Source organism: Herpailurus yagouaroundi, unplaced genomic scaffold, assembly GCF_014898765.1.
Source record: "Herpailurus yagouaroundi ecotype Mexico unplaced genomic scaffold, PumYag 185, whole genome shotgun sequence".
Lineage (NCBI taxonomy): Eukaryota > Metazoa > Chordata > Mammalia > Carnivora > Felidae > Herpailurus > Herpailurus yagouaroundi.
This window is the reverse complement of record NW_024412416.1, coordinates 5,750,456-5,764,672: the sequence shown is the minus strand read 5'-3', so window position 1 is coordinate 5,764,672 and position 14,217 is coordinate 5,750,456. Positions and strand designations below refer to the sequence as shown.

General features: G+C 54.8%; 1 protein-coding gene across 2 annotated transcripts in view; it reads right to left on the bottom strand.

The window, feature by feature from the left end:
• Positions 1 to 562: 562 nt before the first annotated feature.
• IDH2 (isocitrate dehydrogenase (NADP(+)) 2) overlaps positions 563 to 14,217 on the bottom strand; it is a 17,054-nt gene continuing 3,399 nt past the window's right edge. The window contains exons 2-11 of one of the 2 annotated variants that reach the window (XM_040493646.1): positions 7,333 to 7,424; positions 7,063 to 7,228; positions 5,332 to 5,492; positions 5,097 to 5,240; positions 4,280 to 4,416; positions 3,952 to 4,103; positions 1,770 to 1,882; positions 1,498 to 1,595; positions 1,316 to 1,408; positions 563 to 915 (exon numbers count right to left, since the gene is read on the bottom strand). In XM_040493646.1, the coding sequence (XP_040349580.1) occupies positions 831 to 915; positions 1,316 to 1,408; positions 1,498 to 1,595; positions 1,770 to 1,882; positions 3,952 to 4,103; positions 4,280 to 4,416; positions 5,097 to 5,240; positions 5,332 to 5,492; positions 7,063 to 7,228; positions 7,333 to 7,424 (1,241 nt within the window). In that variant the 3' untranslated portion in view covers positions 563 to 830. Of the gene's footprint in view, positions 916 to 1,315; positions 1,409 to 1,497; positions 1,596 to 1,769; positions 1,883 to 3,951; positions 4,104 to 4,279; positions 4,417 to 5,096; positions 5,241 to 5,331; positions 5,493 to 6,341; positions 6,891 to 7,062; positions 7,229 to 7,332; positions 7,425 to 14,217 lie in introns of those variants that run through there. The other variant, XM_040493647.1, reaches the window with a different exon arrangement.

The window sequence follows — 14,217 nt, the reverse complement described above, 5'->3', positions numbered from 1 at the left end:
TTTTGCTTTACTGCAACTTTCCATCTTACTTTTCTGGTTTTGCCAAAGAATGGCGAGGAGGAACCCAAGTTAGGGACCCGATGGGCCTAGACTACACGGGACCTCCATTCACAGTCCCAGCCCCGAGCCCCAGGCAGCCGTGCAGAGGGCCGTGAAGCCACCGCTGTGGGGAACCCATTCTGAGGACCAAGCAAAGGGTAAATAAAGAGGTCTCAAGATTTTTAGGAGGTGAAAACAAAGCAAAAAAATCAGTCAATCAATGGCAATGCAACCAGAATCTACCAGGAAGTGGTAACAATCCCCAAGTGGAGATCAGCATGTAGGAACCGGATCGTGTTTGGTAATTTCAGGCCTGACACACCACAGGCCCAGCGGCTGGCCGGGCGGCTCCTGTAGAATTCAGGACACTCTCACTGCTGCCCGGTCCCCTCGCCTCACAGTGGCCCCTGTGAATGGAGGCCTGGGACGTGGGTGGAATCCACAGGCCCTTTGAGGGCCTCTTTCTCTGGGGCCCCGGGCCGGGCTGCCTCCTCCCTCGGGCACAAACACAGCAGACGGTTTTGTGAAGAGCTTTTTAGTAGCTAAATATGGCACCATGTGTTCCAAGGGCAATATAAATTACAGTATGCAAAACTCACTGACTGGCTGAGGTAAAACACGCTGTTCCTGCCTCACATCACCATGAGGGGAAACACACAGATATTCTTAAAAACATCTTGCTTATAAAAAACGTCCCCTAGAAAGGCCTCCTGAGAGGGGCCGGGAGGCTCAGCCGCGGCCCGCTGCCCCCCCACCCCGGCCCGCCCGCTGCGGGCCGCGCCCCGCCCCCACTACTGGCCCAGGGCCTTGTCCAGGTTGTTCTTGATGGTGTCCAGGAAGTCCGAGGTGTTCAGGAAGTGCTCGTTCAGCTTCACGCTGCCGAGAGAACACCGTTCACGTGAGGCGCGGCTCCAGCCTGAGTCCGGGCAGAGCCCGAACTTGGGCACCCGAGGAGCTGCCCTCCCGTGCCCGTGGGGCGTGGCACGCCCCGGCTGCGCGTCAAAGGTTGCCTAGGGCCCGTCGCCAAAGGGCCACACAACTTCAGACATTTGTACAGACGGGGACGGCAAGGCTCTGAGCCCCTAGCCTCGGGGATGGGGGCAAACTCACAGGGTCTCAGGGCTGTGGACCTGGCCCACCCCAGGCCCTTGGCAGCTAAGCTGACCTGAGGATGAGGAGGGGGGGGGGGTGCCTCTAAGAGGGTCCTCTGGCTTCTTCCCACCCAGGGAAGAAGGTCCCAGAAGGCCAGCCCCTCCCTGTGCCACCAGCCACGCACTTGCTGAGGCCATGGATGCAGCCCGCCAGGTCCTTGGTCATGGCTCCGCTCTCCACCGTCTGGACACACACCTTCTCCAGGGTCTGTGCAAACCTGCAGGGGACGGGCCAGAGTGAGGCCCCGATACAGAGCCCGCCCAGAAGCTGCCCTGGGCCAGGTCAGGCCCCTCCCTCTCCGCTCACCTGATGAGGTCCTGGTTCCCATCCAGCTTCCCCCGGTGCTCCAGGCCACGCGTCCAGGCAAAGATGCTGGCGATGGGGTTGGTGCTGGTAGGCCGGCCCTGGGGGCGAGGGTCGTAGGGGGATCAGGAGCCGAACCGGCCAACAAGGGGGCCACCCGGACGCGACCGCCCACCCGTAGGCTGACGGGTCAGTCCCATCCCCCCAGCCCTCAGAGCCAGTGGGTTCTGAGCCCCCGGGACAGATGGGCATGCGACCACGGTCCCTACACTCACCTTCTGGTGCTCCCTATAATGGCGGGTGACCGTCCCATGAGCGGCCTCAGCCTCGATGGTCTTCCCATCTGGGCAGACCAGCACAGACGTCATCAGGCCGAGGGAGCCAAAGCCTGAAGAGTGGAAAGACCCTCCATTCGGTGCCGGCACCCACCCTCCTCAGACCACCGGGGTTGAGTCCCCCTGCCCTTCTGCTGGGAGGAGACCCCCTCAGCTCGTGACCCCCAAAGGCACCCAGGAAGACAGCCACTGTTTCGGGCTTGCCCACCCTTGTCGTGGGTCTCTAGAGCCCAGCACAGGGCAGGGGGGCGTTCAAAGTGGCTGTCATCAGCCTATTCACATACATCTGGGTTCCCAGAGCCTGGGGCCCCCAGAGCCCAAGACCCCAGGACTTCTGCCCACCCAGCCTGGCTCGCAACCGCACGGTTCGTTCACGCAGAAAGCAGAAAGCCTGCCACCAGCTACATCACAACGATCCCTCTGTCTGCCTCTCTTGCAGGCTACTTTAAAGCTTTGTGACTTATTTCCAAATTCTCCCAAATCCAGATGTCAACCTTTTCTATTGTCAAGGTCTCCTGGGCTTCAAAAGCACCCCATGGCACCAAAATAAGAACTGTGTTAAGTCCCAAGAAAAAAAAGCGAAAAACTTCTCCAGGAAAATTCGTTGTCTGAGAAGTTCTGCTGCTGAGACACGGGAAGGGGTCCCTTCTCCATGTTTCCTGGACCTTCGCACTCACCCATTCCTTGTTTACTTAAGGGCAACTTTCATGCCTCTCTCGTCTGCTATGGCTTCTCATCCTTCCATCCGAGATAGGAATTGTTCTAGTAAGAGGACCACTACCACACTTATTGAAATAAAGGCCAAGGTTTTATGAAACATCAGGAATTCTTATGCATTCTCCTTGCAACCCCGGGGTGGGCGTCACCTTCCTTCTCGGGAGCTAGACCTCAAACCATCTCACGTACCCTTCTTTCTCTTCCGCTCTCTGCTCTACACGTTGTCTACTCCCTACTCTTGTGGGGCGCTGCTCTTGTGCCCAACACCACTGGGCTATTTCTTCTTTTCTTTTTTTAAGATTTTACTTTAGGGGCGCCTGGGTGGCGCAGTCGGTTAAGCGTCCGACTTCAGCCAGGTCACGATCTCGTGCTCCGTGAGTTCGAGCCCCGCGTCGGGCTCTGGGCTGATGGCTCGGAGCCTGGAGCCTGTTTCCGATTCTGTGTCTCCCTCTCTCTCTGCCCCTCCCCCGTTCATGCTCTGTCTCTCTCTGTCCCCAAAATAAATAAACGTTGAAAAAAAAAAATTTTTTTTTTTAAAAGATTTTACTTTAGAATTCTATTCTATTCTATTCTATTTTTTGAGAGAGAGAGTGCACGCAAGTAGGGAGAGGGGCAGAGAGAGAGAATCTCCAGCAGGCTCCAGGCCCGGCGTGGAGCCAGACGCAGGGCTCAATCCCACGACTGTGAGATCATAACCTGAGATGAAATCAAGAGTCAGGCACTTAACCAACTGAGCCACCCAGGCGCCCTGAGATTTTTATTTCTTAAGTGATCTCTACACCCAACTTGAGGCAGGAAACCACAATCCCTGAGATCAAGAGTTGCCTGCTCTTCCGACTGAGCCAGCCGGGCACAATCGGGCTATTTCTTATGGCTACTTCTCTAAGGGTCTCGTCCATGCTTTATGTTGCAATCTGAATTATCTCTTAGAGGACGTCCAGGGCTTGGGGCTCTGCCATCTTCCCCAGTATTCTCCTACAGCCAACAGGTTGACTGTGCAAAACGAATTCTCTGTAATTCGAAAAGTACCCGGTTGTGCTCAAAACCATTTTTCTACTGGAGCCAACCCTGGCCCAAACCTGGAGGCACAGTCGCTTGACTTCGTGGACAGGAACAACCTCACAGCTGACGCACCTGGCCCCTTAGAACTTGAATTCCTAGATTCTCCTTTTTCTGTAACAGCAGCCTTAGTAATACACCAGTCCAAACCTAATTTGTGACCCTTCCTCCCTCAGATGCCGAAGAGCTCCTGCCCCCTGCTGTCCACGGGGAACCCTGCAATGAGACGGCCGGCCCCAGTCCTGCTGCCACACTGGACACATTTTCTACGAAGGGAGTCTGAAAATCCCCCCAGCCGGAGAAGACCGACAATCCACCCCTTGGGGAACAGGTGCTCCCAGCATACCCTGGGCCAGGATGTCCGACTGCACGTCTCCATCATAGTTCTTGCAGGCCCACACGAAGCCGCCTGAAGACTTGAGGACCTGAGCCACCATGTCATCAATGAGCCGGTGCTCGTACCAGATCTTATTCTTGTCGAAGTCGGTCTTATAGTGCCTGGGAGCAAAAGGGCCTGTTGTGGGGAGAGGGCGGGAGGCTGACAGGTTGAGGATCTCTCCTCGAGCCGAGCCAAAAGTACTGGGACGGCGGCCACCCCGTAGGACAGGGGCCCGGGGGGACAGGAGAGAAGGGCTGTGGGCTCCCTGGGAAGGAATAAAGGGAGAGGCTGTTACTTGTCAAAGATTTCCTGGAAGATGTCCTTGAAGCGCCCGTCGTAGGCTTTCAGGATGGTGTTCTTGGTGCTCATGTACAGCGGCCACTTCTTCTGGATGGCGTACTGGAAGCAGCTGTGCGCAAAACCCGAGATGGACTGCGGGGGGAGAGAGGTCCCTGGCATGGGGCCCGGCCGGCCTGCGGGCTACCAGCCCTCCCTGGGCTCCCCAGGTCTTAGGCCGTATGGCTGGGGTAAAGCTAACTCCCCCAGCCCACCTGCCTGTCTCTAGAGTTGACGGTGTGTCCCAGCCTATCCTCTCTGAGCCCTCCGTGACTGGCTCAGAGAGGGTCATGTGACCCAGGCCTGGAACTTTCACCGGAACCAGGAGCAAAAGACGCTCTTTTCTGACAGGGTAACCAAGTCGGCAGGGGTAAGCCTGGAGCTGCCGGTGGTCACTTCCTCACAGCCTGAGAATGAGGCCACCGCAGAAGGAACGAAAGCCAAGAGACGGGGCCGGGGCAAAGACTGCTTATCCAGCTTGCTTAAGCCAAGAGACCAGACAACTAACACGCCCCCAGAGGTGTGTCGGGGAGTGAGTGCGGGGGCATCTGGCTAAGCGGGGGTCTGTCTTCCAGCCTCACTCCACACCAGGTCCACAGCAGGTCCCCCCGAAACATAGCCAAGATGCACTGGTCCCCTCGAAACACAGCCAAGATGCATCGGCTCACGGGCCTCGGACCTTCCTCAAGCCACTGACGCGGGAGTAGTGAGCATCACCAACCCGAAGCGGCCCCCGAGGGAGGAGGGGACGCAGGAGCCACCCGCCAGGGCCTCACCTCATCCGTGTTGTACATGCCCATCCCCACGCCGCCGGCAGGGAAATTGAACACTTCCCACTCCTTAGCGCCACTGCCATCCTTCGGGGAGAAGACGATCTTGAACGTGCCGGCCCGGTCGACCACAAAGTCTGTGGCCTTGTACTGCAGAGACAAGAGCACGGCTCGGGCCAGTGGTTCCGACCGAGGGGCCCAGGCCAGGAAGAGCCGAGTCCCGCCTCTTGCCGTGGCCAACCTGGTCGCCATGGGCGTGCCTGCCAATGGTGATGGGCTTGGTCCAGCCGGGGACGAGGCGTGGGATGTTTTTGCAGATGATGGGTTCCCGGAAGACGGTCCCCCCAAGGATGTTTCGGATGGTTCCATTGGGACTCTTCCACATCTTCTTCAGCTTGAATTCTAGGAGGACAGAGGTGAAGGGACCCCACTGCAGCCCCCACCTTCCAACCAAAATCTGAACCCTGAGCAAGAACACAGCCAGATGGGAGCCCTAAAAATCACCCTGGGGAAGGTCTAAAATATAAGTATGTGGGCTCTGGGACCATACTTCTTTCTTTTTTATTTTTTTTTTTAATGTTTCTTTCTTTTGGAGAGAGAGACGGACAGAGTGAGAGCAGGGGAGGGGCAGAGAGAGAGGGAGACACGGAATCCGAAGCGGGCTCCAGGCTCCGAGCTGTCAGCACAGAGCCCGACGTGGGGCTCGAACCCATAACTGTGAGATCGTGACCTGAGCCAAAGTCGGACACTCGACCGACTGAGCCACCCAGGCGCCCCTGTGGGATCAGATTTCTTGGGTTCAAGGTCCAGCTCCACCACCTGTAACTGTGAGTTTTATGCCAGTGAGTTAACCTGAGCTATAAAATGAAATTACTGATAAAAATACCTCGCATCTTGGGTTGCTGTCAGGATTAAATAAACCTCTGTGGAAAGTGCCTAGAACAGTGCCTGGCACATCGGGGCTCCCTCAGCTAGTGTATTATTCCCGCGTCTTGCATGGACGTAGCTCGGTCTGACGAACTCTGGCAGTATGGCGTCTCGCTGGACAGAGGCCAGAAGACCAGAGGGCAGGCCTCAGTACTGCCACGAACCGTGGAGTCCAGCCCACGTTACCCGGACTGTTGGCTCTCTACTTCCTTCTCCATAAAACAGGGGTACAGAAATCCCAGGGTTCAGGAGAAATGAAAAGAAACCCCACAAAGAAGAGCTCAGCACTTAAATGATCCCAATGTCCCAGGGTCAGGTACAAACCCGAAAGACGGAAGAAGGTCTGGAGTGTTTGGAAATGTGCTTCGAATGCTTCCTTCCAGCTCCCTCGTGCCGTAGGACGCAGGCAGACAGAAAGAGCCCTGCACACCCCTGAACGACCCTTTCTCGAATTTTCCCAAACGTGGCCCCCTTTAGCCCCGTACTGGTGCCATTGTTTCGGGAAACCCTCAAAAGTGCTCCCCAGAAGCAGGGACCGGCAGCCGGTCCAAGCCTGGTGAGCGCACCTCTCTGAGACCCCTCCGCGGCCGCAGGGGGCAGGGGACAGACCCGCAAGGCCAAGACAGCGGCAAGACACTAGCGACGCTCCCTAGAGCCCGCTGCAGCTCTGAAAGATACAAGCTGACACGCGGCACTCCGCTGGCCAGAGGTGGCCCCGAGGTGTCTCTGTAAACCTGCCTGCGGGACAGTCCAGGAGGTGAGAGGGGCGCCCGAGGAGGCTGCCCTTCCTCTGACGGCTTCAGCAACGTGTCCGTGGCCCACGACACCTACCGGTGCTGGCCAGAGCCGCGCGGCACAGCAGCAATGCCACGGGCCTGGATTCCGCTCTGCCACACCCCACGTGGGTGCCAGCCGGCCCTCCCAGCCTCCCAGCCTCCTCTGCAGGAAACCCCACGGCCCCAACGCCTCCCGCGAAGTCGCAGGGAGACGGGGTTCGTGTCACGGCCCCCACGCCCCCAGCCCACCCGCCTCCGCACCCTCACACCTTCCACACGGGCCTCATCGGGGGTGATGGTGGCGCACTTCACAGCCACACTGTACTTCTGGGTGGCCAGGGCGGAGTCTATGGTGACCTGGTCGTTGGTCTGGTCACGGTTTGGGAGCCCCAGGTCGAAATACTTGAGCTGGACATCCACGTGCGGCAGGATGAGCTAGAAACGGATGACCAGGGCAAGGCATCAGCCCGGATGACTGTGGCTCAGGGGCACGAGGGGGCCTGCGCGGGTGCTGAACGCCCACTTTGGGAGGGAACTACCTTCTCCTTGATGAACTGCCAGATGATCCGGGTCATCTCATCGCCGTCCATCTCCACCACCGGCTTTGCCACCTTGATCCTCTTGTCGGCATCTAGGACCGGGCGACACGGCGCATCATACCTCTGGGGGAGGGGGCGCGTTCTGGGCGAGCTCCTCTCCTCCCCCGCGGGACCTGCCCTTCACCCAGGAGAGCAGTGTCAGCCAGGGCTCGGTTACCCACACTCACTCCCCCTCGGCAGGACCAGCTCCCGGGCCGGGCCGCGGGGGGGGGGGGGGGGGGCACCCGCCCCCCCCCCCACTGAGGATGGCCAGCTAGGACTGAAAGATGGTGGCCTGAATCTGAACGCAGAGGAGCCCAAGAGCCAGAGGTCCAGAGCCAAGCAGGGCCACCTGTCCGGGAGCAGGCAGGGGAGGGAATGCCTACAGGCTGTCGCCACCCAGTTCCGAGGGCAGGCGCTGTGGCCCAACCCCAGCGATTCTGTGAGTTTCCTCGTAACCTTGTTACAAGAGCCCGACTAAATCTAAGTGGGGACGGAAGCTGCACTCGCACCTCCTCTGTGCCTGACGTGGCCCCCTACCCCCTTTGCGTGATTCCTTTTCATCCTCAAACCACTCCCAAAGGGAATATGGCTATCTCCGCTTTGGGTGCGCCTGGGCGGCTCAGTCGGTTCAGCGTCTGACTTCGGCTCAGATCACGATCTCACGGCTCGTGGGTTGGAGCCCCGTGTCGGGCTCTGCACCGACAGTTCAGAGCCTGGAGCCTGCTTCGGAGTCTGTGTCTCCCTCTCCCTCTCTGCCCCTCCCCTGCTCGTGCTCTGGTCTCTGTCTCTCAAAAATAAATAAACACTAAAAAAAATTTTTTTAATGTGGTGCAACTGAGGCTCGGAGAGTTTGCCACCTTCCTGCCAAAGGTGACACAGCTTGAGGACAACAGAGCTACCAGGATTCACACTTTCTCGGCGGCAAGCAGAGGCTTAGGGCACCCAGAATGAGACTCCGAACCCTTGATCCAAGCTGGCAGGCTGGCCAGTCCTGCCGGAGAAGCATCAAAGGTCCAAAGCGACAGTGGAGGAGGACAGGAGCCGTGCGGGGGACGCTCTTCAAGGAAAGTCTGACTCATGAGAAAAACCAACAGTCTGGGAAGTGAATTCCTGAGAAAAATCAAGAAAATGACCCATCCAATTAAATCAGCGCAGGCTACCTTGAGCGAGACTTGTTGAACCTTAGCCTGTAGCACAGAGGTACCCACGGCCTGGGAAGAAACAGCCCCTGCAGAGTAGGGAGGGCAACAAGACAGGTGCAAAAGCTACAGCCGGGCCTCGACCATCAGAAGGCTCGCCCACCGCTGACACCCGGGCCGGAGTGAGACAGCTGAGACCTGACTGGGCTCTGTCCCCAGCAGAGGCCCCTCCGCCCTCGCTTAGGGCCCATTTACTCTTAGGTTACGCACAATCCTTACAGATGTCGTCGTGGATCTTCCGCCTTACCAGACACGAGACGGCGAATCAGAAGAAAGGATTAGGATGTTCACTTAAAAACACCAACGGTCAGAAGAAGCGACATCTGCTAGGTGGACAGCAAGGGACGGACGTCTACGAAAAGCAGGCCCTGACACTGAAAAAGCATGACCACCTCAGCACGTTTACAACAGAAGTGCCCGGGGTGCCTGGGTGGCTCAGTCGGTTAAGCGTCTGACTTCAGCTCAGGTCGCGATTTCTCAGTTCATGCGTTCGAGCTCCGCATCGGGCTCTGTGCGGACAGCTCGGAGCCTGGAGCCGGCTTGCGATTCTGTCTCCCTCTCTCTCTAACCTCCCCCCCACCCCCACGCTCACGCACACGCGTGCACATGTTCTTTTCCCTCTCTCTCTCTCTCTCTCCCTCAAAAGTAAATAAACATTAAAAAATTTTAAAATAGAAGTGACCAAAACCCAACAGATCCCCCACATATCACTGCCCTACAACACACACCACAGCCATGACTCGTGCTGACATCCCCAACCCACTAAGAAAAAGGTGAATTATGTGCAGCGAAATGATTCACTATCCAAACATGTGCGCAGATTCTTTTTTTAATCTAAAAATAGTCTCCCAAAGATGTGCAAACAGGTTTTTTTGTTTTTTCTTTTCTTAATCTAAAAGGAATCTTGGAGGTTATTTAGGAAGACAAATGAGACCCAGGAAGCGTGGCTTGTGTCAATGTCAGGACTGATCCCAGGTCTCTGGCCCCAGTGTGGCCTCTGGACACCCTCGGGGGTCACGTATGGAGAAGCAGAAGGCAAACACAGACTCCAAACATTCCATTCCCTGGAGGACAAGGTGAGCTCAGCCGGCACCTCTCCGCCCCCCTTTCCAGGAGGCACAGGGGCCTTTGGACCCAAGCCACAGAATTCCTTCACCTTTCCGGGCTGGAAGCTTGTGTAGAAAGGGCTTTAGGACTCGCAGAAAGTCTACTGGGCCACTGAAGAGCTAGCTTCGTTTTGTTTTAATTTTTTTTTTTTTTTTAATGTTTATCTTTGAGAGAGACAGAGCATGAGCAGGGGAGGGGCAGAGAGAGAGGGAGACAGAGAATCCGAAGCAGGTTCCACGCCAAGGAGATTCAGTGCCAAGCCCGATGCGGGGCTCAAACTCAAGAAACCGTGAGACCATGACCTGAGTTGAAATCAAGAGTAGGACGCTTAACCAACTGAGCCACCCGGGTGCTTCAAGCTAGCTTAGTTTTTAAGAGCATCTCCTATGAGTTAATGTCATGAGAGCTAATCAAGGTTGTTTTAATGTACTGAAGCTACCATAATCATAATCCCTAAGGAGAATTCATTTGTGGCCAGTCTTAAAGGTTTCTGCCTTGCTGGGCTCCACTCAAGTTTTGGGCTTCAGACCCAGCAGCCTGTGGGCTCCGCACCTGCTCCATCTGGGAGTTCAATGTCACGATCATAGCAGGCAGCCCTCCCTGTGGTGCCTGCAGGTGTCAAACCCTCAGAGACCACAGGGCCCACTTATTTACAACCAGGTGCTAAGCACCTCTTCCTGAAACACCAAAAAATATAATAGTTTCTGGCCTAAAGGAGTGAGTATGAAAGGGAAAACCTACAGATAACGGAGAGAGAGCAAGCAGCCCAGTTATCAAAGTCAGGAGCACAGCCTCCTTGAAAGGGCCCTTCCCAGAACCGGGGGCGTGTGGGGGGGCACGGAAGCCAAAGCAGCAGAGACTCCTGATTGGCTCCCGCAGCGATTTTAAAAAAGCATATTCAGGGGCGCGTGGGTGGCTCAGTCGGTGGAGCGCCTGACTTCAGTTCAGGTCATGATCTCACGGTCCGTGGGTTCGAGCCCCACGTCGGGCTCTGTGCTGACAGCTCGGAGCCTGGAGCCTGCTTCTGATTCTGTGTCTCCCTCCCTCTCTGCCCCCCCGCCCCCGCTCATGCCCTGTCTTCTCTCTGTCTCAAAAATAAATAAAAACATTAAAAAAAAAAATTAAAAAAAAAAAGCATATGCATTGGTGACCAAGGTTTTAAAATCAGGCGATTTCAACAACACAACAACCACAAAAACCAATTAATAAATGGGCAAAGGACTTGAATCGACATCTCTCCAAAAAAACGATACATAAAAGACCAATAAGCGTATGAAAAGTTGTCCCACAGCACTCATCGATCGTTAGGGAAATGCAAATCAAAAATCACAATGAGATACCACCTCACACCCACAAGGACGGCTGCCAACAAAACCAAAACCAAACCCAAAACCCCAAAGCCGAAAAAAACAAGTATTGGTGAGCATGTGGAGAAGCTGGAACCCTTGTGCACAGCTGGTGAGAATGGACAGTGCGGCAGCTGCTACGGAAGACGGTGTGGTCCTTCCTCAAAAAAATCAAAGATGGAACCGCCATATTGTTCGGCCATCCCACTTGTGGATATCTATCCAAAATAAGTAAAAGCAGGGTCCCAAAGAAACATCTGTACACCCTCGTCCACAGCAGAATTACTCACAATAGGCAAGAGGTGGAAACAACTCCAGTGTCCCTCAAGGAACGAAGGGAAAAACAGAATGTGGTATGAGCCTTCGAGAGAACAGGACTCTGGAAACGGATCCAGGAGGGCTAAGAAAAACGTCCCTCCAAAAGGTTAAACGATGTTCACAATTTCGAGCTTCTCCCAGACTGGGCTCCCCGCCACTTAAATGTGGATGTGTTTGCTCAGAAATTGAAAAAGGAAGTGCCGCCATTGTGAGCAAGAGCGATGGATCTGGACCTTCCTCAATAGCGTTTGCTGCTCATTCTTTCGTCTCAAATTCCACAAAACCAGTTGCCCTTGGGACGGCCAGCAGACCTATACTGTGGCATACTTATAGAAGCAACACGGCCACATTTCCCACACACTTTCAATCCAGCGACGATGAACATTTCTGAACTCTTAAAATAAATGAGAAGCAGTGATAAATAGGCAAGGAATTCATAACCATATCGCCCAAGCTTTGCACAATTCCCGTACCTTACCCAGAAAGTCAATACATTTTAAGTGGAATATTTTTTACATGGGTATACACATAGAATGGAATATTCAGCCTTAAAAATTAGCAAGATAAGGGGCGCCTGGGTGGCGCAGTCGGTTAAGCGTCCGACTTCAGCCAGGTCACGATCTCGCGGTCCGTGAGTTCGAGCCCCGCGTCAGGCTCTGGGCTGGTGGCTCGGAGCCTGGAGCCTGTTTCCGATTCTGTGTCTCCCTCTCTCTCTGCCCCTCCCCTGTTCATGCTCTGCCTCTCTCTGTCCCAAAAATAAATAAAAAACGTTGAAAAAAAAATTAAAAAAAAAAAAAATTAGCAAGATGCGGACACAAGCCACAGCTCCAGCAGGGATAAACCTTGAGGACAGTATGTGAAGAGTAAGCCAGTCGCAAAAAGAAAAATGCGTCTGATTCTCCTTACATGCGGTACCTAAAAGCAGTCAAATTCATAGAAACAGAAAGTATAATGGTAGTTGCCAGCGGCTGGGGGAGGAGGGAATGGGGAGCTGTTGTTTAACGGGTACATACAGAGTTTCAGTTTTGCAAGATGCTGAAGCTCTGGGGGTTGGTCGTCCAACAGTGAGAAAGTACTTAACACTACTGAATGGCACACTTCAAAATGGCTAGGACAGGAAATTTGTGTTATGCACTATTTTTACCACAATAAAAATAAGAAATAACGGTTTTTAAGTTTTTAAAAATCTAAATCAGTCAAGGGGTGCACCTGGGTGGCTGAGTCAGCCAAGCGACCCGCTTCGGCTCAGGTCGTGATCTCGCGGTCCGTGAGTTCGAGCCCCGCGTCAGGCTCTGTGCTGACAGCTCAGAGCCTGGAGGCTGCTTCAGATTCTGTCTCTGGCTCTCCTCTGCCCCTCCCCTGCTCGCACTCTGTCTGTCTGTCTGTCTCTCTCTCAAATATAAAATAAATGCTTAAAAATTTTTAATCTAAACCACTCAAAACAAAAGCAACCCAGGAGATTTTACACAAAGATTCCAGGCCTATCGCGTACCCTCCAGAGGACACAGGCCCCAAGGCATCAGAGTGGGAGACCCTGTGTGTGGTTCAGCCAATACGGCAGAGCCACCCCCATTGTCCACCCCTCTCTGGGTGACAAGAGATGACGAACAATCTGAAACCCAAGGAACAGCACGGGGGTCTCCCTGAAAGCTTCCAAGGGACAGCCACCGTGACATTTTCAGATGACATGTTGCACACTGGCCTCTTGGCCAGAGTGTGGGATGGAGTTACACCAGTCCACAGGGAGTCCGGGAGGCCAACTCTCCTCCCGGGTCTGGGATTCCGAGCACCCAACACCAAGTAAGGATTTCAAAACCCGGCGCCTGTTTCAGGATTGGCCTGCTGCTCCAAACTCAAGGCTAAAGGTCCCTCCCAAGATGGCCACCCCCAAGAATAAGTGAGTAACCACACGCCTGCCCTGGCTGTCGGCCAAGAAGCTGCCAAGCCGGCGTGGCCCAGCAGCATGTGGGGAGAAGCCCCCAGTTCCTGGGAGCTCAAGAAGGCAGGGCAGCAAATCTGGAAGAGATTTCCTTGGGGTCATCCTTCACTCCTCCCCATTCCCACACACACACACACACACACACACACACACACGCACACACACACACGTGCCAACCATTGAAACATCCTATTGGCTCTTCCTTCAAAATGCATCCAGAATCCAACCACTTCTTACCACCCCCAGGGCCAATAACCTTGCCAGAGTATCACTACACCCTCCCACCAGGACCCTGAAGCCAGAATGCGCCTGTTAAAATGTAAATGGGGGAGGGGGGGGCGTAGGGGAGGCTCCTGGGTGGCTCAGTTAGTTGAGCATGGACTTCGGCTCAGATCTCTCAGTTTGTGGGTTCAAGCCCCATGTGGGGCTCTGTGCTGACAGCTCAGAGCCTGGAGCCTGCTTCGCATTCTGTGTCCCCCTCTCTCTCTGCCCCTCCCTACTCACCCTCTGTCTCTGTCTCTCTCAAAAATAAACATTAAAAAAATAATTTAAAGATTAAAAGAGCTGTAAAAAAGTGTAAATCAGGCCACAATACCCTTCTCAAAACCTTGCAAAACTTCCCTTTTCAGTCAGAGTAAAGGCCAAAGTCCTCAAAAATGTGTGGTCCCCACAACGCTTGACCTCATCTGTCACTGACCCCCTTCCCCTGACCTCTGCCTGGCTCAGGACTCTTCCCTCTCTGCTTCTCCCACAAGCAAAGGTGTACTCCTCCATCACTCACTCCTTCATCAGACACTCCCCCATCACACATTCTGCCATCACACTCCTCCATCAGACACTCCTCCATCACACATTCCTCCATCAGGCACTCCTCCATCAGACACTCCTCCATCACGCATTCCTCCATCAGGCACTCCTCCATCAGACACTCCTC